The sequence below is a fragment of the Phyllobates terribilis genome, unplaced genomic scaffold (genome assembly GCF_046119375.1).
Source record: "Phyllobates terribilis strain yellow unplaced genomic scaffold, ASM4611937v1 Scaffold_11__3_contigs__length_659146591, whole genome shotgun sequence".
NCBI lineage: Eukaryota > Metazoa > Chordata > Amphibia > Anura > Dendrobatidae > Phyllobates > Phyllobates terribilis.
The window spans coordinates 440,002,507-440,029,885 of NW_027362771.1; the positions used below are offsets into that span (position 1 = coordinate 440,002,507).

The 27,379-nt window shown below is 44.6% G+C and overlaps 1 protein-coding gene across 2 annotated transcripts in view; it reads right to left on the reverse strand.

The window, feature by feature from the left end:
- The window catches only part of RHCG (Rh family C glycoprotein), a 222,534-nt gene that overhangs the window by 28,514 nt on the left and 166,641 nt on the right, over positions 1-27,379 (reverse strand). For both annotated transcript variants that reach the window (XM_073653258.1, XM_073653257.1), the window contains exons 8-9: positions 25,969-26,093; positions 3,587-3,660 (exon numbers count right to left, since the gene is read on the reverse strand). In XM_073653258.1, the coding sequence (XP_073509359.1) occupies positions 3,587-3,660; positions 25,969-26,093 (199 nt within the window). The remainder of the gene's footprint in view (positions 1-3,586; positions 3,661-25,968; positions 26,094-27,379) is intronic.

The window sequence follows — 27,379 nt, forward strand, 5'->3', positions numbered from 1 at the left end:
CCCCAGCTGTCCGCTTAACCTCCGCTAGAGACTAAAATTAAGGGAAACCCCACGCCAATTTTTTTTAAATAAATCCTTTATTTTAACACTAAATGACAAGTACAGTAATCAACACTGTCACTGTACTTCATATATATGTGACTGACATGTTTCTATCTATCTAATCTATGTATGATTCTCTATTCCTTCTATTCTAAATTGTCGGGTACAGATGCTGAATTGCCGGCCGGCTTTCTTAAAGAGACGGTGCATGAAAACACTATTATTTTTTTATATAAATCCTTTACACTAAATGACAAGTACAGTAACCAACACTGTCACTGTACTTCATATATATGTGACTGACATGTTTCTATCTATCTAATCTATGTATGATGCTCTATTCTTTCTGTTATAAATTGTCGGATACCGCTGCTGAATTGCCGGCCGGCTTTTTTAAAGAGACGGTGCATGAAAACACTATTATTTTTTTAAATAAATCCTTTACACTAAATGACAAGTACAGTAAGCAACACTGTCACTGTACTTCATATATATGTGACTGACATGTTTCTATCTATCTAATCTATGTGTGAAGCTCTATTCTTTCTGTTGTAAATTGTCGGGTACCGGTGTATGCGCTGATGAATTGCCGGCTTTTCGCGTAATACATTCTACATTATTCTTAGTTGTTTTACTTCATGTAGAATTAACCTACAAGGAAAGAAAGGGTTTATTTTCATTCCGATATTAGTGTCCCATTGACTTGCATTGGTTTCCGGTATCGGAATCGGCGATATCCGATACTTTTTGAGTATCGGTCCGATCCAATCCGATACGATATTTCCTGATATCGGAAGGTATCGCTCAACACTAGTTATGATTTGTCTGATTTTATGGAGTAAATTAATAGTTATTTGTGGGGACTCTGCTTGGGTGGAAAGTTATAAATCCTCATATGAGGTAGAGGGATGTTTTCGATAACCCTTAGGTGCGAGTGTAACCTTTGTTCCCTCTATAGCTGCACCTCTGATTCCAACATGTGGACAGGTATTCATATTAGTCAGAAAAAAAAAATATATATATATATATATATATATATATATTTTTTTTTTTTTATCTCATAGTAAAGATATGTTAAAGGGAACTTGTCATCAGAAAATGACTTATTGCTTAAATCAGGACTCTGTTAAATGTATTTTTGTGCTATATAGATGTCTATATACAGTACAGACCAAAAGTTTGGACACACCTTCTCATTTAAAGATTTTTCTGTATTTTCATGACTTTTTGCTTTGATGACTGCTTTGCACACTCTTGGCATTCTCTTGATGAGCTTCAAGAGGTAGTCACCGGAAATGGTCTTCCAACAATCTTGAAGGAGTTCCCAGAGATGCTTAGCACTTGTTGGCCCTTTTGCCTTCACTCTGCGGTCCAGCTCACCCCAAACCATCTCGATTGGGTACAGGTCTGGTGACTGTGGAGGCCAGGTCATCAAGCATAGCACCCCATCACTCTCCTTCTCGGTTAAATAGCCCTTACACAGCCTGGAAGTGTGTTGGGGGTCATTGTCCTGTTGAAAAATAAATGATGGTCCAACTAAACGCAAACCAGATGGAATAGCATGCCGCTGCAAGATGCTGTGGTAGCCATGCTGATTCAGTATGCCTTCAATTTTGAATAAATCCCCAACAGTGTCACCAGCAAAGCACCCCCACAGCATCACACCTCCATGCTTCACGGTGGGAACCAGGCATGTAGAGTACATCTGTTCACCTTTTCTCCGTCGCACAAAGACACAGTGGTTGGAACCAAAGATCTCAAATTTGGACTCATCAGACCAAAACACAGATTTCCACTGGTCTAAGGTCCATTCCTTCTGTTCTTTAGCCCAAACAAGTCTCTTCTGCTTGTTGCCTGTCCTTAGCAGTGGTTTCCTAGCAGCTATTTTACCATGAAGGCCTGCTGCACAAAGTCTCCTCTTAACAGTTGTTGAAGAGATGTGTCTGCTGTTAGAACTCTGTGTGGTATTGACCTGGTCTCTAATCTGAGCTGCTGTTAACCTGCGATTTCTGAGGCTGGTGACTCAGATAAACTTATCCTCAGAAGCAGAGATGACTCTTGGTCTTCCTTTCCTGGGGCGGTCCTCATGTGAGCCAGTTTCTTTGTAGCGCTTGATGGTTTTTGCAACTGCACTTGGGGACACTTTCAAAGTTTGCCCAATTTTTCGGACTGACTGACCTTCATTTCTTAAAGTAATGATGGCCACTCGTTTTTCTTTACTTAGCTGCTTTTTTCTTGTAATAATACAAATTCTAACAGTCTATTCAGTATGACTTTGAGCTGTGTATCTACCTGACTTCTGCACAACACAACTGATGGTCCCAACCCCATTTATAAGGCAAGAAATCCCACTTATTAAACCTGACAGGCACACCTGTGAAGTGAAAACCATTTCCGGTGACTACCTCTTGAAGCTCATCAAGAGAATGCCAAGAGTGTGCAAAGCAGTCATCAAAGCAAAAGGTGGCTACTTTGAAGAACCTAGAATATAAGACATATTTTCAGTTGTTTCACACTTTTTTGTTAAGTATATAATTCCACATGTGTTAATTCATAGTTTTGATGCCTTCAGTGTGAATGTACAATTTTCATAGTCATGAAAATACAGAAAAATCTTTAAATGAGAAGGTGTGTCCAAACTTTTGGTCTGTTTTGTATATATCTCTTGCAATTTCAACACTGGCCCCTGGGGCATTTTTAGACTTTAACCTCTAATTGTTTCAGGAAACAACACATGTACTTAGCCACAACGGTTGGTTCCTGACCCTATATTTTGTATTGATGTATCAAATGAGCCTGTGCAAAAGTCATTGTGAAGGGTGGGGGAGCAGGGTCAGCTGTGACATCACCTACTGTGATTGGTGGTCCTGTGTTATCAGCTGTGTATAGAGGTGTTACCTGTCATCCTGCCTCTGATATAGAGCCTAGCTGTAAACTCTTCCTGAAGGAACAGGAAGTATGAGTCTACAAAAGCCCCATTGGCCAATGTGAAAATTGCAGGATTACTATTTTTCTTTTTAATAAAGATTGTGTTATGAAAAAAACTATTGCAAATTTAAATTAAATTAAAAAAATGCAACACAAAGATCTGATTCAAACAAGGTCATTTTCTGATTATACACTCCCTTTAAATCAAAGCAAGTTGTCTATTGCAACTTTTTTAGCTGTAACTAACCAACACGTTTTCCTTTTATTATTTGCATTTTTGGGTACACAATTATAATTTTCTAGAATTGATGGAAAATTAAAATCTTTAAATTCCATTATAACAATGGGTGGCAACAAATATCGATGCAAATACAGAATTGCAAACCATATTTCTACATAAATACAGAATTATAAGACTTATTTCCAGAATTTCTGTGATATTAATCACCGGGATATTAACATCAGTTTGTTTTGGTTTTCCTAAATTGCTTAAGTATATAGATGACATATAGATTATCTGTTGTTGCTGAATTTTAAAACTTATGCCATCAGATTAATATTATCATATTTATTTTTACAATGGTATTTGAAAATTATAGAGTGACAGTAAGCTTACCTCCCAGTACACAACATCATCAAAGCAGTTTTCATCTGATGGTTCCCCCCAAAATGGCAACTTCAAGAAGAATCCTACATGAGTTGAAAAAAGTAACAGTGATTAGATACATTTGTTGATTATGTGTGTCACTGAGCTACAGAGATTACTACCCATAGCACATCTTCAGTATTCATAGCTGACACAGACAGAAGAGTATATGGAGGGGTGGACACAGACAGAAGAGTATATAGAGGGGTGGACACAGGCAGAAGAGGATATGTAGGGGTGGACACAGAAGAGTATATGGAGGGATGGACACAGACGGAAGAGTATATGTTGGGGTGGACACAGACAGAAGAGTATAAGTAGGGGTGGACACTGACAGTACAGTATATGTAAGAGTGGACACAGACAGAAGAGTATATGGAGGGGTGGACACAGACAGAAGAGAATATGGAGGGGTGGACACAGCAGAAGAGTATATAGAGGGGCGGACACAGACAGAAGAGAATATGTAGGGGTGGACACAGACAGAAGAGTTTATGCAGGGGTGGAAACAGAAAGAATAGTATATGTAGGGGTGGACAGAGACAGAAGTGTATATTTACGAGTGGACACAGACAGGAGAGTGTATGTAGGGGTGGACATAGGCAGAAGAGTATATGTAGGGGTGGACACAGACAGAAGAGTATATATAGAGGTGGACACAGACAGAAGAGTATATGTAAGGGTGGACACAGACAGTACAGTATATCTAGGGGTGGACACTGACAGTACAGTATATGTAGGGGTAGACACAGAAGAGGATATGTAGGGGTGGACACTGAAAGTACAGTATATGTAGGGGTTGACACAGACAGAAGAGGATATGTAGGGGTGGACACAGACAGAAGAGTATATATAGAGATGGACACAGACAGAAGAGTATATGTAGGAGTGGACAAAGACAGTATAGTATATGTAGGGGTGGACACAGACAGAAGAGGACATGTAGGGGTGGACACTAACAGTACAGTATAAGTAGGGGTGGACACTCACAGTACAGTATATGTAGTGGTGGACACTGACAGTACAGTATATGTAGGGGGGGACACAGACAGAAGAGGGTATGTAGGGGTGGACACAAACAGAAGAGTCTATATAGAGGAGGACACAGACAGAAGAGTATATGTAGGGGTGGACACAGTACAGTATATGTAGGGGTGGACACAGGCAGAAGAGGGTATGTAAGGGTTGTGGACACAGACAGAAGAGTATATATAGAGGTGGACACAAACAGAAGAGTATATGTAGGGGTGGACACAGATAGAAGAGTTTATGCAGAGGTGGACACAGACAGAAGAGTATATGTAGGGGTGAACACAGACAGAAGAGTATATGTAGGGGTGGACACAGACAGAAGAGTATAAGTATGGGTGAACACAGACAAAAGTGTAAATGTAGGGGTCGACACAGACAGAAGAGGTTATGCTGGGGTGGACACAGACAGAAGAGGATATGTAGGGGTGGACACAGACAGAAGAGTATATGTAGGGGTGGACACAGACAGAAGAGTGTATGTAGAGGTGGCCACAGACAGAAGAGGATATGTAGGGGTGGACACAGACAGAAGAGGATATGTAGGGGTGGACACAGACAGTACAATACAAGTAGGGGTGCACACAGACAGAAGAGGAGGATATGTAGGGGTGGACACAGACAGAAGAGTATATGTAGAGGTGGACACAGACAGAAGACTATATGTAGAGGTGGACACAGACAGAAGAGAATATGTAGGGGTGGACACAGACCGAAGTGTATATGTAGAGGTGAATACAGAAAGAAGTGTATATGTAGAAGTTGACATAGAAAGAAGAGTATATGTAGGGGAGGACACAGACAGAAGAGGTTATGCAGGGGTGGACACAGACAGAAGAGGAGGATATGTATGGGTGGACACAGACAGAAGAGTATATATAGAGGTGGATACAGAAAGAAGTGTATATGTACAAGTTGACATAGAAAGAAGAGTATATGTAGCGGTGGACACAGACAGAAGAGTATATGTACGGGTGGACACAGACAGAAGAGTATATGTAGAGGTGGATACAGAAGGAAGTGTATATGTAGAAGTTGACATAGAAAGAAGAGTATATGTAAGTGTGGATACAGACAAAAGAGTATATGTAGGGGTGGACACAGACAGAAGAGTATATGTATGGGTGAACACAGACAGAAGAGTATATGTAGAGGTGGACACAGACGGTAGAGTATATGTAGAGGAGGAAATAGACAGAAGAGTATATGTAGGGGTGGACAAAGACAGAAGAGTGTATGTATGGGTGGACAAAGACAGAAGCGTATATATAGAGTTGGCTACAGACAGAAGTGTATATGTAGAGGTGGACACAGACAGTACAGTATATGTAGGGGTGGACACAGACAGAAGAGGAGGATATGTAGGGGTGGAAACAGACAGAAGAGTGTATGTATGGGTGAACAAAGACAGAAGTGTAAATGTAGCGGTGAACACAGACAGAAGAGGATATGCAGGGGTGGACACAGACAGAAGTGTATATGTAGGGTTGGACACAGACAGAAGAGTATATGTAGGGGTGGACACAGACAGAAGAGTATATGTAGAGGTGGACACAGAGAGAAGAGGATATGTAGGGGTGGACACAGACAGAAGAGGATATGCAGAGGTGGACACAGAGAGAAGAGGATATGTAGGGGTGGACACAGACAAAAGAGGATATGCAGAGGTGGACACACACAGAAGAGCATACGTAGAGGTGGACAAAGACAGAAGTCTATATGTAGGGGTGGACACAAACAGTATAGCATATGCAGAGGTGGACACAGACAAATGTATATGTAAGGGTGGACACAGACAGAAGAGGATATGTAGGGGTGGACACAGAAGAGTATGCATAGAGGTGGACACAGACAGAAGAGGATATGTAGGGGTGGACACAGACAGTACAGTATATGTAAGGGTGGACACAGACAGAAGAGGATATGTAAAGGTGGACACAGACAGAAGAGTATATATAGAGGTGGACACAGACAGAAGACTATATGTAGCAGTGGACACAGACAGTGTAGTATATGTAGGGATGGACATAGACAAAAGAGTATATGTAGGGGTGGACACTGACAGTACAGTATATGGAGGGGTGGACACAGACGGAAGAGTATATGGAGGGGTGAACACAGACAGAAGAGTATATGTAGCGGTGAACACAGACAGTATAGTATATGGAGGGGTGGACACAGACGGAAGAGTATATGGAGGGGTGGACACAGACTGAAGTGTATATGTAGAGGTGGACACAGACAGAAGAGTGTACGTATGGGTGGACACAGGCAGAAGAGTATATATAGAGGTGGCTACAGACAGAAGTGTATATTTAGAGGTGGACACAGACAGTACAGTATATATAGGGATGGAAACAGACAGAAGAGTATATGTATGAGTGAACACAGACAGAAGTGTAAATGTAGTGGTGGACACAGACAGAACAGTTTATGCAGGGGTGGACACAGACAGAAGAGGATATGCAGGGGTGGACACAGACAGAAGTGTATATGTAGGGGTGGACACAGACAGAAGAGTTTATGTAGGGGTGGAAACAGACAGAAGAGTATATGTAGAGGTGGACACAGAGAGAAGAGGATATGTAGGGGTGGACACAGACAGAAGAGGATATGCAGAGGTGGACACACACAGAACAGTATAGGTAGAGGTGGACACAGACAGAAGTGTATATGTAGGGGTGGACACAAACAGTAGAGTATATGCAGAGGTGGACACAGACAAGTGTATATATAGGGGTGGACCCAGACAGAAGAGGATATGTAGGGGTGGACACAGAAGAGTATGTATACAGGTTAACACAGACAGAAGAGGATATGTAGGGATGGACACAGACAGTACAGTATATGTAAGGGTGGACAAAGACAGAAGAGGATATGTAGGGCTGGACACAGACAGAAGAGTATATATAGAGGTGGACACAGGCAGAAGATTATATGTAGCGGTGGACACAGACAGGGTAGTATATGTAGGGGTGGACACAGACAGAAGAGTATATGTAGGTGTGGACACTGACAGTACAGTATATGGAGGGGTGGACACAGACGGAAGAGTATATGGAGGGGTGGACACAGACAGAAGAGTATATGTAGGGGTGGACACAGACAGTACAGTATATGGAGGGGTTGACACAGACAGAAGAGTATATGTAGGGTGGACACAGACAGAAAAGTATATGTAGAGCTGGACACAGACAGAAGAGTATATGTAGGGGTGGACACATACAGTACAGTATATGTAGGGGTGGACACAGACAAAAGAGTATATGTAGAGGTGGACACAGACAGTAGAGTATATGTAGAGGAGGACACAGACAGAAGAGTATATGTAGGGTTGGACACAGACAGAAGAGTGTATGTATGGGTGGACAAAGACAGAAGAGTATATATAGAGGTGGACACAGAGAGAAGAGGATATGTAGGGGTGGACACAGACAGAAGAGGATATGCAGAGGTGGACACAGAGAGAAGAGGATATGTAGGGGTGGACACAGACAAAAGAGGATATGCAGAGGTAGACATACACAGAAGAGTATAAGTAGAGGTGGACACAGACAGAAGTGTATATGTAGGGGTGGACACAAACAGTAGAGTATATGCAGAGGTGGACACAGACAAATGTATATGTAGGGGTGGACACAGACAGAAGAGGATATGTAGGGGTGGACACAGAAGAGTATGAATAGAGATGGACACAGACAGAAGAGGATATGTAGGGGTGGACACAGACAGTACAGTATATGTAAGGGTGGACACAGACAGAAGAGGATATGTAGGGGTGGACACAGACAGAAGAGTATATATAGAGGTGGACACAGACAGAAGAGTATATGTAGCAGTGGACACAGACACTGTAGTATATGTAGGGGTGGACATAGACAAAAGAGTATATGTAGGGGTGGACACTGACAGTACAGCATATGGAGGGGTGGACACAGATGGAAGAGTATATGGAGGGGTGAACACAGACAGAAGAGTATATGTAGGGGTGGACACAGACAGTATAGTATATGGAGGGGTGGACACAGACGGAAGAGTATATGGAGGGGTGGACACAGACAGAAGAGTATATGTAGGGGTGGACACAGACAGTACAGTATATGGAGGGGTTGACACAGACAGAAGAGTATATGTAGGGGTGGACACTGACAGTACAGTACATGAAGGGGTGGACACAGACAGAAGAGTACATGTAGGGGTGGACACAGACAGAAGAGTTTATGCAGAGCTGGACACAGACAGAAGAGTATATGTAGGGATGGACACAGACAGTACAGTATATATAGGGGTGGACGCAGACAGAAGAGGCGGATATGCAGGGGTGGACACAGAAGAGTATATATAGAGGTGGATACAGACAGAAGTGTATATGTAGAGGTGGACATAGAAAGAAGAGTATATGTAGAGGTGGAAACAGACAGAAGAGTATATGTAGGGGTGGACACTGACAAGTACAGTACATGAAGGGGTGGACACAGACAGAAGAGTATGTGTAGAGGTGGACACAGACAGAAGAGGATATGTAGGGGTGGACACAAACAGAAGTGTAAATGTAAGGGTGGACACAGACAGAAGAGGATATGTAGGGGTGGACACAGACAGAAGAGGATATGTAGGGGTGGACACTGACAGCACAGTATATGTAGGGGTGGACACAGACAGAAGAGTATATGTAGGGGTAGACACTGACAGTACAGTATATGTAGGGGCGAACACAGACAGGAGAGTAAATGTAGGGGTGGACACAGACTGAAGAGGATATGTAGGGGTGGACACAGACAGAAGAGTTTATGCAGGGGTGGACACAGACAGTAGAGTATATGCAGGGATGGACACACACAGTATAGTATATGGAGGGGTGGACACAGATAGAAGAGTTTATGCAGAGGTGGACACAGACAAAAGAGTATATGTAGGGGTGGACACAGACAGTACAGTATATGTAGGGGTGGACACAGACAGAAGAGTATATGGAGGGGTGGACACAGACAGAAGAGTATATGTAGGGGTGGACACAGACAGTACAGTATATGTAGGGGTGGACACAGACAGAAGAGTATATATAGAGGTGGATACAGAAAGAAGTGAATATGTAGAAGTTGACATAGAAAGAAGAGTATATGTAGGGGTGGACACAGACTGAAGAGTATATGTAGAGGTGGAGACAGAAAGAAGTGTATATGTAGAAGTTGACATAGAAAGAAGAGTATATGTAGGGGTGGACACAGACAGAAGAGTAGATGAAGGGGTGGACACAGACAGAAGAGTATATGTACGGGTGAACACCGACAGAAGAGTATATGTAGAGTTGGACACAGACAGAAGAGTATATGTAGGGGTGGACACAGACTGAAGTGTATATGTAGAGGTGGACACAGACAGAAGAGTGTATGTATGGGTGGACACAGACAGAAGAGTATATATAGTAGTGGATACAGACAGAAGTGTATATGTAGAGGTGGACACAGACAGTACAGTATATGTAGGGGTGGACAAAGACAGAAGAGGAGGATATGTAGGGGTAGAAACAGACAGAAGAGTATATGTATGGGTGAACACAGACCGAAGTGTAAATGTAGGGGTGGACACAGACGGAACAGTTTATGCAGGGGTGGACACAGACAGAAGAGGATATGCAAATGTGGACACAGACTGAAGAGTATATGTAGGGGTGGACACAGACAGAAGTGTATTTGTAGGGGTGGACACAGACAGAAGAGGATATGCAGAGGTGGACACAGACAGAAGAGTTTATGCAGGGGTGGACACAGACAGTAGAGTATATGCAGGGATGGACACAGACAGTATAGTATATGGAGGGGTGGACACAGATAGAAGAGTTTATGCAGAGGTGGACACAGACAAAAGAGTATACTTAGGGGTGGACACAGACAGTACAGTATATGTAGGGGTGGACACAGACAAAAGAGTATATATAGAGGTGGATACAGAAGGAAGTGTATATGTAGAAGTTGACATAGAAAGAAGAGTATATGTAGGGGTGCACACAGACAAAAGAGTATATGTAAGGGTGAACACAGACTGAAGAGTATATGTAGAGGTGGACACAGACAGAAGAGTATATGTAGAGGTGGACACAGACAGAAGAGTATATGTAGGGGTGGACACAGACAGAAGTGTATATGTAGAGGTGGATACAGAAAGAAGTGTATATGTAGAAGTTGACATAGAAAGAAGAGTATATGATATGTAGGGGTGGACACAGACAAGTGTATATGTAGGGGTGGACCCAGACAGAAGAGGATATGTAGGGGTGGACACAGAAGAGTATGTATAGAGGTGAACACAGACAGAAGAGTATATGTAGGGGTGGACACAGACAGAAGAGTATATATAGAGGTGGACACAGACAGAAGATTATATGTAGAGGTGGACACAGACAGGGTAGTATATGTAGGGGTGGACACAGACAGAAGAGTACATGTAGGTGTGGACACTGACAGTACAGTATATGGAGGAGTGGACACAGACGGAAGAGTATATGGAGGGGTGGACACAGACAGAAGAGTATATGTAGGGGTGGACACAGACAGTACAGTATATGGTGGGTTTGACACAGACAGAAGAGTATATGTAGGGGTGGACAGAGACAGAAAAGTATATGTAGAGCTGGACACACACAGAAGAGTATATGTAGGGGTGGACATAGACAGTACAGTATATGTAGGGGTGGACACAGACAGAAGTGTAAATGTAGGGGTGGACACAGACAGAAGAGGATATGTAGGGGTGGACACAGACAGAAGAGGATATGTAGGGGTGGACACTGACAGTACAGTATATGTAGGGGTGGACACAGACCGAAGAGTATATGTAGGGGTGGACACTGACAGTAAAGTATATGTAGGGGTGGACACAGACAGGAGAGTAAATGTAGGGGTGGACACAGACAGAAGAGGATATGCAGATGTGGACACAGACTGAAGAGTATATGTAGGGGTGGACACAGACAGAAGAGTATATGTAGGGGTGTACACAGACAGAAGAGTTAATGTAGGAGTGGACACAGACAGAAGAGGATATGCAGAGGTGGACACAGACAGAAGAGTTTATGCAGGGGTGGACAAAGACAGAAGAGTGTATGCAGGGATGAAGACAGACAGTATAGTATATGGAGGGGTGGATGCAGATAGAAGAGTTTATGCAGAGGTGGACACAGACAAAAGAGTATAAGTAGGGGTGGACATAGACAGTACAGTATATGTAGGGGTGGACACAGACAGAAGAGTATATATAGAGGTGGATACAGAAAGAAGTGTATATGTAGAAGTTGACATAGAAAGAAGAGTATATGTAGGGGTGGACACAGAAAGAAGAGTATATCTAAGGGTGAACACAGACTGAAGAGTATATGTAGAGGTGGACACAGACAGAAGAGTATATGTAGAGGTGGACACAGACAGAAGAGTATATATAGGGATGGACACAGACAGAAGTGTATATGTAGAAGTGGATACAGAAAGAAGTGTATATGTAGAAGTTGATATAGATAGAAGAGTATATGTACGGGTGAACAACGACAGAAGAGTATATGTAGAGGTGGACACAGACAGAAGAGTATATGTAGAGGTGGACACAGACAGAAGAGTATATGTAGAGGTGGACAAAGACAGAAGAGTATATGTAGGGGTGGACACAGACTGAAGTGTTTATGTAGAGGTGGACACAGAAAGAAGAGTATATATAGAGGTGAATACAGACAGAAGTGTATATGTAGAGGTGGACACAGACAGTACAGTATATGCAGGGGTGGACACAGACAGAAGAGGAGGATATGTAGGGGTGGAAACAGACAGAAGAGTATATGTATGGGTGAACACAGACAGAAGTGTAAATATAGGGGTGGACACAGACAGAACTGTCTGTGTCCACCCCTGCATAAACTGTTCTGTCTGTGTCCACCCCTGCATAAACTGAAGAGGATATGCAGGGGTGGACACAGAAAGAAGTGTATATGTAGGGGTGGAGAAAGACAGAAGAGTATATGTAGGGGTCGACACAGAAGAGTATGTATAGAGGTGGACACAGACAGAAGAGGATATGTAGGGGTGGACACAGACAGTACAGTATATGTAAGGGTGGACACAGACAGAAGAGGATATGTAGGGGTGGACACAGACAGAAAAGTATATATAGAGGTGGACACAGACAGAAGAGTATATGTAGGGGTGGACACTGTCAGTACATTATATGGAGAGGTGGACACAGACGCAAGAGTATATGGAGGGGTGGACACAGACAGAAGAGTACATGTAGCGGTGGACAAAGACAGTACAGTATATGGAGGGGTGGACACATACGGAGGAGTATATGGAGCGGTGGACACAGATAGAAGAGTATATGTAGGGGTGGACACAGACAGTACAGTATTTGTAGGGGTGGACACAGACAGAAGAGGAGGATATGCAGGGGTGGACACAGAAGAGTATATATAGAGGTGGATACAGAGAGAAGTGTTTATGTAGAGGTGGACATAGAAAGAAGAGTATATGGAGGGGTGGACACAGACAGAAGAGTATATGTAGGGGTGGACACTGACAGTACAGTATATGTAGGGGCGGACACAGACAGAAGAGTATATGTAGGTGTGGACACAGACAGAAGTGTATATGTAGAGGTGGATACAGAAAGAAGTGTATATGTAGAAGTTGACATAGAAAGAAGAGTATATATAGGGGTGGACACAGACAGAAGAGTAGATGAAGGAGTGGACACAGACAGAAGAGTATATGTACGGGTGAACACTGACAGAAGAGTATATGTGGAGGTGGACACAGACAGAAGAGTATATGTAGAGGTGGACACAGACAGAAAAGTATATGTAGAGGTGGACACAGACAGAAGAGTATATGCAGAGGAGGACACAGACAGAAGAGTATATGTATGGGTGGACACAGACAGAAAAGCATATATAGAGGTGGATACAGACAGAAGAGTATATGTAGAGGTGGACAAAGACAGAAGAGTATATGTAGGGGTGGACACAGACTGAAGTGTTTATGTAGAGGTGGACACAGAAAGAAGAGTGCATGTATGGGTGGACACAGACAGAAGAGTATATATAGAGGTTAATACAGACAGAAGTGTATATGTAGAGGTGGACACAGACAGAAGAGTATATGTAGAGGTAGACACAGACAGAAGAGTATATGTAGAGGTGGACAAAGACAGAAGAGTATATGTAGAGGTGGACAAAGACAGAAGAGTATATATAGAGGTGGATACAGACAGAAGTGTATATGTAGAGGTGGACATAGAAAGAAGAGTATATGTAGAGGTGTACACAGACAGAAGAGTATATGTAGAGGTGGACACAGACAGAAGAGTATATGTAGAGGTGGACACAGACAGAAGAGTATATGCAGAGGAGGACACAGACAGAAGAGTATATGTATGGGTGGACACAGACAAAAGCATATATAGAGGTGGATACAGACAGAAGAGTATATGTAGAGGTGGACAAAGACAGAAGAGTATATGTAGGGGTGGACACAGACTGAAGTGTTTATGTAGAGGTGGACACAGAAAGAAGAGTGCATGTATGGGTGGACACAGACAGAAGAATATATATAGAGGTGAACACAGACAGAAGTGTATATGTAGAGGTGGACACAGACAGTACAGCATATGCAGGGGTGGACACAGACAGAAGAGGAGGATATGTAGGGGTGGAAACAGACAGAAGAGTATATGTATGGGTGAACACAGACAGAAGTGTAAATATAGGGGTGGACACAGACAGAACAGTTTATGCTGGGGTGGACACAGACAGAAGAGGATATGCAGGGGTGGACACAGAAAGAAGTGTATATGACGCGCCCCCTTGGCCAGTGCTGTAGTGCGGCGCACGTGTGCGCGGGGGAATACCCGGAGCCGGATCCGATGGGGGTAGTAGTCTCCGAGTGGCGGGGACCCGGTCCGTGCCCAGGGTGGTCAAACTAAGTGTGTGGCAGTCTTTGTAGATGTTGTTTAAGTGTCGACTACGCCACCCGTTGATTTGCGGTCGCAAGGCCGCCGCTGCAGAACAGTCCGCTGAGGCCGGTGGTATGTGTGCAGCAATGGTGGTATAACCCCCAACGGGAGAGGTATGGCCTCAGGGCAGCTGGTGCGGGTGAAGGGAGTGATAGAAAGGGCGTCCCGGTACCTTTAGTGCTGGTAGTGCGATGGAACACAGACTGATTGCAGTTTTCAATGCTTTACTCACAGATGTTATCAGTGTCAGTCCTGCAGGTGATGACGACCCGAGCCGTGCTGCGTCCACCAGGTACGGGGCTCGACCAACCCCCAGGCAGTTCCAGAGTGTGACCTTGAACTCCTTTCTCCGTTCCTTTCTCTGGCCGTCCCCACTAGGGACCCACCCATGTCCAGCTTTCTCGGGCCTTCTGGTGGCGAAACCTATCTCCGGTTTCCCTGACCCTATGTGGCGTGCCTTCGTGGTGAGTGTAGTGAGTGGTCGCGCCAAGACGTGGCCACGACCTCCGGTTCCTGGCTGAGGATAAGTGGCCTCCACCAGTTCGGGATCCGGTACCCTGATCTGCCAACCCTTCACCCGCTGACTCCTAGCGTGTTCGGGTTCCCTCTTCCTTCATGTCTCTGGGCCTTTCTCCAGGTTCCATTCCTTCCTTGTTCCTTTCCTCTTGTCTTTCTCTCTCTTGCTCCCTTCAGGAGCAGCACCCAGACAGGGCTGCTGCTCCCTGTCACCACTCTTCTCCTTTTTTTCTGTCTGACTGAACTCCTAAGATGGTGCCCACCTTTTATACTCCCTCTGACACCCGAGCCCAGGTGACTAGCACCCAATGGGCTCCTTCCTATGCCCAGAGTCCCTCCCCTCTCTGCTCCTGCACCACTGGGATATTCCTCCCCCCCTCCCACTCCAGCCAGGGACAGACGCTGTCGTACCTGCACATCTATCTGGTGGGAGTACCGTTGATCTGTCCCCCGGAAATGGGATGTATGTGGTGCATGCAGCTAACTGAGTTCTAGTCCACACTCCATCCTTACCCGGGAGTGGAATACCACACCTCTGGTTCGAGGTGCAATACCCCTGTAGCAGCCGAGCCCTCGGGGTGCTACATATATGTAGGGGTGGAGAAAGACAGAAGAGTATATGTAGGGGTGGACACAGAAGAGTATGTATAGAGGTGGACACAGACAGAAGAGGATATGTAGGGGTGGACACAGACAGTACAGTATATGTAAGGGTGGACACAGACAGAAGAGGATATGTAGGGGTGGACACAGACAGAAAAGTATATATAGAGGTGGACACAGAAGAGTATATGTAGCGGTGGACACAGACAGTGTAGTATATGTAGGGGTGGACACAGACAGAAGAGTATATGTAGGGGTGGACACTGACAGTACAGTATATGAAGAGGTGGACACAGACGCAAGAGTATATGTAGGGGTGGACAAAGACAGTACAGTATATGGAGGGGTGGACACATACGGAGGAGTATATGGAGCGGTGGACATAGACAGAAGAGTATATGTAGGGGTGGACACAGACAGTACAGTATATGTAGGGGTGGACGCAGACAGAAGAGGAGGATATGCAGGGGTGGACACAGAAGAGTATATATAGAGGTGGATACAGAGAGAAGTGTTTAAGTAGAGGTGGACATAGAAAGAAGAGTATATGTAGGGGTGGACACAGACAGAAGAGGATATGGAGGGGTGGACACAGACAGAAGAGGATATGTAGGGGTGAACACTGACAGTACAGTATATGTAGGGGTGGACAAAGACAGAAGAGTATATGTAGGGGTGGACACTGACAGTACAGTATATGTAGGGGCGGACACAGACAGGAGAGTAAATGTAGGGGTGGACACAGACAGAAGAGGTTATGCAGATGTGGACACAAACTGAAGAGTATATGTAGCGATGGACACAGACAGAAGAGTATATATATGGGTGGACACAGACAGAAGAGTTAATGTAGGAGTGGACACAGACAGAAAAGGATATGCAGAGGTGGACACAGACAGTAGAGTATATGCAGGGATGGACACAGACAGTATAGTATATGGAGGGGTGGACACAGATAGAAGAGTTTATGCAGAGGTGGACACAGACAAAAGAGTATATGTAGGGGTGGACACAGACAGTACAGTATATGTAGGGTTGGACACAGACAGAAGAATATATGTATGTGTGAACACAGACAAAAGTGTAAATGTAGGGATGGACACAGACAGAAGAGGTTATGCAGGGGTGGACACAGACAGAAGTGTATATGAAGGGGTGGATAAAGACAGTGCAGTACATGGAGGGGTGGACACACACGGAAGAGTATATGTAGGGGTGGACACTGACAGTACAGTATATGAAGGGGTGGACACAGACAGAAGAGTATATGTAGGGGTGGACACAGACAGTACAGTATATGGAGGGGTGAACACAGACAGAAAAGTATATGTAGGGGTGGACACTGACAGTACAGTATATGAAGGGGTGGACACAGACAGAAGAGTATATGTAGGGGTGGACACAGACAGTACAGTATATGTAGGGGTGGACGCAGACAGAAGAGGAGGATATGTAGGGGTGGACACAGAAGAGTATATATAGAGGTGGATACAAACAGAAGTGTATATGTAGAGGTGGACACAGACAGTACAGTATATGGAGGGGTGAACACAGACAGAAGAGTATATGTAGGGGTGGACACAAACAGAAGAGTATATGTATGGGTGAACACAGACAGAAGTGTAAATGTAGGGGTGGACACAGATAGAAGAGGATATGTAGGGGTGGACACAGACAGAAGAGGATATGTAGGGGTGGACACTGACAGTACAGTATATGTAGGTGTGGACACAGACCGAAGAGTATATGTAGGGCTGGACACTGACAGTACAGTATATGTAAGGGCAGACACAGACAGTAGAGTAAATGTAGGGGTGGAAACAGACTGAAGACTATATGTAGGGGTGGACACAGACAGAAGAGTATATGTAGGTGTGGACACAGACAGAAGAGGATATGCAGAGGTGGAGACAGACAGAAGAGGTTATGCAGGGGTGGACACAGACGGAAGTGTATATGTAGGGGTGGACACAGACAGAAGAGTTAATGAAGGATTGGACACAGACAGAAGATAATATGCAGAGGTGGACACAGACAGAAGAGTATATGTAGGGATGGACACAGACAGCAGAGTATATGCAGGGATTGACACAGACAGTATAGTATATGGAGGGGTGGATACAGATAGAAGAGTTTATGCAGAGGTGGACACAAACAAAAGAGTATATGTAGGGGTGGACACAGACAGTACAGTATATGTAGGGGTGGACACAGACAGTACAGTATATGTAGGGGTGAACACAGACAGAAGAGGTTGTGCAGGGGTGGACACAGACAGAAGTGTATATGTAGTGGTGGACACAGACAGAAGAGTATATGTAGAAGAGGACACAGACAGAAGAGTATATGTAGGGGTGGACACAGACTGAAGTGTATATGTAGAGGTGGACACAGACAGAAGAGTGTATGTATGGGTGGACACAGACAGAAGAGTATATATAGAGGTGGATACAGACAGAAGTGTATATGTAGAGGTGGACACAGACAGTACAGTATATGTAGGGGTGGACACAGACAGAAGAGGAGGATATGTGGGGGTGGAAATAGACAGAAGAGTATATGAATGGGTGAACACAGACAGAAGTGTAAATGTAGGGGGGGACTCAGACAGAACAGTTTATGCAGGGGTGGACAAAGACAGAAGAGGATATGCAGGGGTGGACACAGACAGAAGTGTTTATGTAGGAGTGGACAAAGACAGAAGAGTATATGTAGGGGTGGACACAGAGAGTAGAGGATATGTAGGGGTGGACACAGACAGAAGAGGATATGCAGAGGTGGACACAGACAGTACAATATATATAGGGGTGGACACAGACAGAAGAGTATATGTAGGGGTGGACACAGACAGAAGAGTATATGGAGGGGTGGGCACAGACAGAAGAATATTTGTAGGGGTGAACACAGACAGAAGAGGATATGTAGGGGTGGACAGACAGAAGAGTATATGTAGGGGTGGACACAGACAAAAGAGTATATGTAGTGGTGGACACAGACAGTACAGTATATGTAGGGGTGGACACAGACAGAAGAGTATATGTATGGGTGAACACAGACAGAAGTGTAGATGTAGGCGTGGACACAGACAGAAGAGGTTATGCAGGGGTGGACACAGACAGAAGTGTATATGTAGGGGTGGACACGGACAGAAGAGTATATGTAGGGGTGGACACAGACAGAAATGTATATGTAGAGGTGGATACAGAAAGAAGTGTATATGTAGAAGTTGACATAGAAAGAAGGCTATATGTAGGGGTGGACACAGACAGTACAGTATATGTAGGGGTGGACACAGACAGAAGAGGAGGATATGTAGGGGTCGACACAGCCAGAATAGTATATATAGAGGTGGATACCAAAAGAAGTGTATATGTAGAAGTTGACATAGAAAGAAGGCTATATCTGTGGACACAGAGGGAAGAGTATATGGAGGGGTGGACACAGACAGAAGAGTATATGTAGGGGTGGACACAGACAGAAGAGTACATGTAGGGGTGGACACTGACAGTACAGTATATGAAGGGGTGGACACAGACAGAAGAGTACATGTAGGGGTGGACACTGACAGTACAGTATATGAAGGGGTGGACACAGACAGAAGAGTATATGAAGGGGTGGTGTCATGGTACATAGTTTTCACTGTCCTGCATTTCTGTATAAAATGTCATGATGTGATGTAAATACCCATGCTCTTTCCCAGATCTTTGTTCCTCAACCATAATTTAACTTGGGCTTGTGTCAACACTGCTAGAGGACTCCCCATTATTCTCTTAAGCAGGGGGAGAACTCACAGTACACATCTTTATAGACACATCGGAGCCATGCCATGGACTAAACAATCGACTAAGAGGGGAGAAACCTCTCCTCCCCTACCCTTGGGCTGTTCCCGGTAGCCCAAGACAATGGACTTATGCGTGACAAGTGTTGTGTTGGGAGATCTCTGGAGGAAGAAGTGTGGGGGCTCTTAGCTGCGGCAAGACCTCACGCCCGTCAGTGATTGTGGACTTATTATGAACCTTAGGAATAACATGGATTTTTGATTTAGTATGCTGCCTGCCTTAATAAATCCCGTTGGATCGTTCTTAGTCTGGTGGTCTCTTCTTGCTCTGCCACATACCCCGTCACAGGAGGACACAGACAGAAGAGTTTATGCAGATGTGGACACAGACAGAAGAGTATATGTAGGGGTGGACACAGACAGTACAGTATATGTAGGGGTGGACGCAGACAGAAGAGGAGGATATGTAGGGGTAGACACAGACAGAAGAGTATATATAGAGGTGGATACAGAAAGAAGTGTTTATGTAGAAGTTGACATAGGAAGAAGAGTATATGTAGGGGTCGACAAAGACAGAAGAGTATATGTAGGGGTGGACACAGATAGAAGAATATATATAAAGGTGGACACAGACAGAAGAGTATATGTGACGGTGGACACAGACAGTATAGTATATGTAGGGGTGGACACAGAAAGAAGAGTATATGTAAGGGTGGACACTGACAGTAAAGTATATGTAGGGGTGGACACAGACGGAAGAGTATATGGAGAGGTGGACACAAAGAGAAGAGTATATGTAGGGGTGGGCACTGACAGTACAGTATATGAAGGGGTGGACACAGACAAGAGTATATGTGGCGGTGGACACAGACAGTATAGTATATGTAGGGGTGGACACAGAAAGAAGAGTATATGTAAGGGTGGACACTGACAGTAAAGTATATGTAGGGGTGGTCACAGACAGAAGTGTATATGTAGAGGTGGACATAGAAAGAAGAGTATATGTAGGGGTGGACACAGACAGAAGAGTATATGTATGGGTGAACACAGACAGAAGTGTAAATGTAGGGGTGGACACAGACAGAAGTTTATATGTAGGGGTGGACACAGACAGATGTGTATATGTAGAAGTGGACACAGACAGAAGAGGATATGTAGGGGTGGACACAGACAGAAGAGGATATGTAGGGGAGGACACAGACAGAAGTGTATATGTAGGGGTGGACACAGACAGAAGAGGAGGATATGTATGGGTGAACACAGACAGAAGTGTAGATGTAGGGGTGGACACAGACAGAAGAGGTTATGCAGGGGTGGACACAGACAGTAGTGTATATGTAGGGGTGGACACAGACAGAAGAGTATATGTAGAGGTGGACACAGACAGAAGAGGATGTGTAGGAGTGGACACAGACAGAAGAGGATAAGTAGGGGTGGACACAGACAGTACAGTATATGTAGGGGTGGACACAGACAGAAAAGGAGGATATGTAGGGGTGGACACAGCCAGAAGAGTATATATAGAGGTGGATACAGAAAGAAGTGTATATGTAGAAGTTGACATAGAAAGAAGGCTATATGTAGGGGTGGACACAGACAGAAGTTATGTAGGGGTGGACACAGACAGAACAGTATATATATGGGTGAACACAGACAGAAGTGTATATGTAGAGGTGGACACAGACAGAAGAGTAAATGTAGAGGTGGACACAGACGAAGTGTATATGTAGAGGTGGATACAGAAAGAAGTGTATATGTAAAAGTTGACATAGACAGAAGAGTATATGTAGGGGTGGACACAGACAAAAGAGTATATGTAGGGGTGGACACAGACAGAAGAGTTTATGCAGGGGTGGACGCAGACAGAAGAGGAGGATATGTAGGGGTGGACACAGACAGAAGAGTGTATGTAGGGGTGGACACGGACAGTACAGTATATGGAGGGGTGGACACAGACGGAAGAGTATATGGAGGGGTGGACACAGACAGTACAGTATATGGAGGGATGGACACAGACAAAAGAGTATATGTAGGGGTGGACACTGACAGTACAGTATATGAAGGGGTGGACACAGACAGAAGAGTATATATAGGGGTGGACACAGACAGAAGAGTTTATGCAGATGTGGACACAGACAGAAGAGTATATGTAGGGGTGGAAACAGATAGAAGAGTATATGTAGGGGTGTTTACTGACAGTGCAGTATATATAGGGGTGGACACAGACAGGAGAGTAAATGTAGGGGTGCACACAGACAGAAGAGGATATGCAGATATGGACACAGACAGAAGAGTATTAGTAGGGGTGAACACAGACAGAAGAGGATATGTAGGGGTGGACACAGACAGAAAAGTATATGTAGGGGTGGACACAGACAGAAGAGTATATGTAGTGGTGGACACAGACAGTACAGTATATGTAGGGGTGAACACAGACAGAAGAGGATATGTAGGGGTGGACACAGACAGAAAAGTATATGTAGGGGTGGACACAGACAGAAGAGTATATGTAGGGGTGGACACAAACAGAAAAGTATATGTAGAGGTGGACACAGACAGAAGAGGATATGTAGGGGTGGACACAGACAGAAGAGGATATGTAGGGGTGGACACAGACAGTACAGTATATGTAGGGGTGGACACAGACAGAAGAGGAGGATATGTAGGGGTGGACACAGCCAGAAGAGTATATATAGAGGTGGATACAGAAAGAAGTGTATATGTAGAAGTTGACATAGAAGAAGGCTATATGTAGGGGTGGACATTGACAGAAGAGTTTATGTAGGGGTGGACACAGACAGAACAGTATAAATATGGGTGAACACAGACAGAAGAGTATATGTAGAGGTGGACACAGACAGAAGACTATATGTAGAGGTGGACACAGACAGAAGTGTATATGTAGAGGTGGATACAGAAAGAAGTGTATATGTAGAAGTTGACATAGAAAGAAGAGTATATGTAGGGGTGGACACAGACAGAAGAGTATATGTAGGGGTGGACACAGACAGAAGAGTTTATGCAGGGGTGGACACAGACAGAAGAGGAGGATATGTAGGGGTGGACACAGACAGAAGAGTATACATAGAGGTGGATATAGAAAGAAGTGTATATGTAGAAGTTGACACAGACAGAAGAGTATATGTAGGGGTGGACACAGACAGAAGAGGATATATAGAGGTGGACACAGACAGAAGAGTATATGTAGCGGTGGACACAGACAGTATAGTATATGTAGGGGTGGACACAGAAAGAAGAGTATATGTAGGGGTGGACACTGACAGTATAGTATATGGACGGGTGGACACAGACAGAAGAGTATATGCAGGGGTGGACACAGACAGTACAGTATATGGAGGGGTGGACACAGACGGAAGAGTATATGGAGGGGTGGACACAGACAGAAGAGTATATGTAGGGGTGGACACAGACAGTACAGTATATGGAGGGATGGACACAGACAGGAGAGTAAATGTAGGGGTGGACACAGACAGAAGAGGATATGCAGATGTGGACACAGACTGAAGAGTATATGTAGGGGTGGACACAGACAGAAGAGTTAATGTAGGAGTGGACACAGACAGAAGAGGATATGCAGGGGTGGACACAGACAGAAGTGTATATGTAGGGGTGGACACAGACAGTAAAGTATATGCAGGGATGGACACAGACAGTACAGTATTTATAGGGGTGGACACAGACAGAAGAGTTTATGTAGCGGTGGACACATACAGAAGAGTATATGGAGGGGTGGACACAGACAGAAGAGTATTAGTAGGAGTGAACACAGACAGAAGAGGATATGTAGGGGTGGAAACAGACAGAAGAGTTTATGTAGGGGTGGAAACAGACAGAAGAGTTTATGTAGGGGTGGACACAGACAGAAGAGTATATGTAGGGGTGGACACAGACAGAAGAGTTTATGTAGGGGTGGACACAGACAGAAGAGTATATGTTGGGGTGGACACAGACAGAAGAGGATATGCAGAGGTAGACACAGACAGAAGAGTAAATGTGGGAGTGGACACAGACAGAAGAGTATATGTAGGGGTGGACACAGACAGAAGAGTTTATGCAGGGGTGGACACAGACAGAAGTGTATATGTAGGGGTGGACACAGACAGAAGAGGATATGTAGGGGTGGACACAGACAGAAGAGTTTATGTAGGGGTGGACACAGACAGAAGAGTATATGTAGGGGTGGACACAGACAGAAGAGGATATGCAGAGGAAGACACAGACAGAAGAGTAAATGTGGGAGTGGACACAGACAGAAGAGTATATGTAGGGGTGGACACAGACAGAAGAGTTTATGCAGGGGTGGACACAGACAGAAGTGTAAATGTAGGGGTGGACACAGACAGAAGAGGATATGTAGGGGTGGACACAGACAGAAGGGTTTATGTAGGGGTGGACACAGACAGAAGAGTATATGTAGGGGTGGACACAGACAGAAGAGTTTATGTAGGGGGGACACAGACAGAAGAGGATATGCAGAGGTAGACACAGACAGAAGAGTAAATGTGGGAGTGGACACAGACAGAAGAGTGTATGTAGGGGTGGACACAGACAGAAGAGTATATGCAGGGGTAGACACAGACAGAAGAGTTTATGCAGGGGTGGACACAGACAGTACAGTATATGTAGAGGTGGACACAGACAGAAGAGTATATGTAGGGATCGACACAGACAGAAGAGTATATGTAGGGGTGGAGTAAATCATACAATATACACTGCTCAAAAAAATAAAGGAAACACTTAAACAACAGAATATAACTCCAAGTATATCAAACTTCTGTAAAATCAAACTGTCCACTTAGGAAGCAACACTGATTGACAATCAATTTCACATGCTGTTGTGCAAATGGAATAGACAATAGATGGAAATTATTGGCAATTATCAAGGCACCCTCAATAAAGGAGTGGTTCTGCAGGTGGGGACCACAGACCACATCTCAGTACCAATGCTTTGTGGCTGATGTTTTGCTTACTTTTGAATGTTGGTTGTGCTTTCACACTTGTGGTAGCATGAGACGGACTTTACAACCCACAGAAGTTGCTCAGGTAGTGCAGCTCATCCGGGATGGCAGATCAATGCGAGCTGTGGCAAGAAGGTTTGCTGTGTCTGCCAGTGTAGTGTCCAGAGACTGGAGGCGCTACCAGGAGACAGGCTGGTACACTGGCAGACGAGGAGGGGGATGTAGGAGGGCAACAATCCAGCAGCAGGACCACTACCTTCTCCTTTGTGCAAGGAGGAACAGGAGGAGCACTGCCAGAGCCCTGCAAAATGACCTCCCAGAAGCCACAAATGTGCATGTGTCTGCACAAACAGTTAGAAACCGACTCCATGAGGGTGGTATGAGGGCCCAACATCCACAGATGGGGGTTGTGCTCACAGCCCAACACCGTGCAGGACTCTTGGCATTTGCCACAGAACACCAGGATTGGCAAAGTCGCCACTGGCACCCTGTGCTCTTCACAGATGAAAGCAGGTTCACACTGAGCACATGTGACAGACGTGACAGAGTCTGGAGATGCTGTGGAGAGCGATCTGCTGCCTGCAACATCCTTCAGCATGACCGGTTTGGCATTGGGTCAGTAATGGTGTGGGGTGGCATTTCTTTGGAGGGCCACACAGCCCTCCATGTGCTTGCCAGCGGTAGCCTGACTGCCATTAGGTACCGAGATGAGATCCTCAGACCCCTTGTGAGACCATATGCTGGTGCGGTTGGCCCTGGGTTCCTCCTAATGCAGGACAATGCCAGACCTCATGTGGCTGGAGTGTGTTAGCAGTTCCTGCTAGATGAAGGCATTGAAGCTATGGACTGGCCCGCCCGTTCCCCAGACCTGAATCCGATTGAGCACATCTGGGACATCATGTCTCGCTCCATCCACCAACGTCACATTGCACCACAGACTGTCCAGGGGTTGGCGGATGCTTTAGTCCAAGTCTGGGAGGAGATCCCACAGGACACCATCCGCAACCTCATCAGGAGCATGCCCAGGCATTGTTGGGAGGTCATACAGGCACATGGAGGCCACACACAATATTGAGCCTCATTTTGACTTGTTTTAGGACGTTACATCAAAGTTGGATCAGCCTGTAGTGTGTTTTTCCACTTTAATTTTGGGGGTGACTCCAAATCCAGGCCTCCATTGGTTAATAAATTTGATTTCCATTGATGATTTTTGTGTGATTTTGTTGTCAGCACATTCAACTTTGTACAGAACAAAGTATTCAATGAGAAGATTTAATTCATTCAGATCTAGGATGTGTTATTTGACTGTTCCCTTTACTTTTTTGAGCAGTGTATTTCTCCACAGAAAGGAATAATAATAATATTTTCCAAGTGCAGATCGACTACGAAAAATGTTCAAAACCTTACGAACACAGCAGGAAATACTTCCTATACGAGAGTGAACTTTTCCTTACCTACTAAAGTACCTCCCACAAAGGCAAATGCCAGGGACACGGCGATACCGGCAGCCTGATACCCGCCTTGTATGCTGGGAGTTCTAGATTCATATTCTCCTTTAAATCCAAACATCTCTTTCAAACTAAAGGAAAAAATAGTTTCATTATATTGTGACCTTGTTGCACTATTGAGACAATCCCAATCGAAATAAAATGATACAATGTCATGCACATACCTTGACATACAACCTGTGCACACAACTCTGCACACAACTCTGCACACAGGTCATGCAGACTCTGCACTTGTGCATACACTCCAGCACCCACTCAAGTCACACACAGCGCACATATGTGCACACTCTAATAACACACATTCTGTACACCTGGACAGACACAAGCTGAACAAATGCAAAGCCTCTCGGTATTTGCTCACAATCATCATTTGTGCACCAACAGCACTTAAGAGTCATACATACATAACACAGTCACACAGTCATTGTGTGCAGAAAGTAAGATGGAGGGGCATCTGTAAGAAGGCGACAAGGGAGGGTTATACTCAAAAGACTGTGCATTATTTGTGACCAGCCACATCCTGATTTTCTGTGCACAGGGAAGCATCTAGTATACAAATGTATAGACAGAGCAGTATTCGTATTGGACACATGCTCTACAGCCACTGATCGCTTCTCTGTAGAGCAGGGGAAGCACTCACTAGACTGCATAGTATAACCCGCCGCTCACATTTAGGAGAATGCAGCATCTGCATGATCTATGAGTGTTAGTCAGCCTCAACACATGTGAGGATTCCCTAACAAACAAGCAATCCCTGCATGTGTTGAGGCTGACTAACAGCCATAAATTATGCAGACGCAGGGACTCGAACTTAATATATGAGCATGCCGAAGATACTCGGAATGCACCCGAGCATGCTCGGTGAAAGGGTTAAACGATCACTACTAGCTACCATAATGAAGACAGTAGCCCAGCAGAAGGAAAAAGTTCTCAGAACACAGCAGCTCATTTCTATCGTGGCCACGAACCAGTACTGCAAATTCAATGCTCTTTCAAATGAATAGGAGGTGGATCTGCATGAGCTGCTGTGTTCCAACAACATTTGAGAGCTCTGATCCAATGCCTGTAACAGCTGAGTAGTGGGTGTGTGACACCCGGTACCTCCGTCGATCGGCTGTTACTGACATCAGCAGCAGCTAGAAGTTCATCAAATGATTTGCGCCTTTTTCTCAAGTTGTCGTTTCTTGTTTAGTTTGTTTTTTTATTTTTACGCCATTGTAACTTTTCCAGATGTTTTAGACTGATTCATCAATTGTGACTTTTTAAAAAAGTCACAAAATTTGATACAACTCTACTACAGTCTCCCACGGAGTGATCTTCTGTACGCCAGTTATTTTGGCACTTTTTTTGACATTTT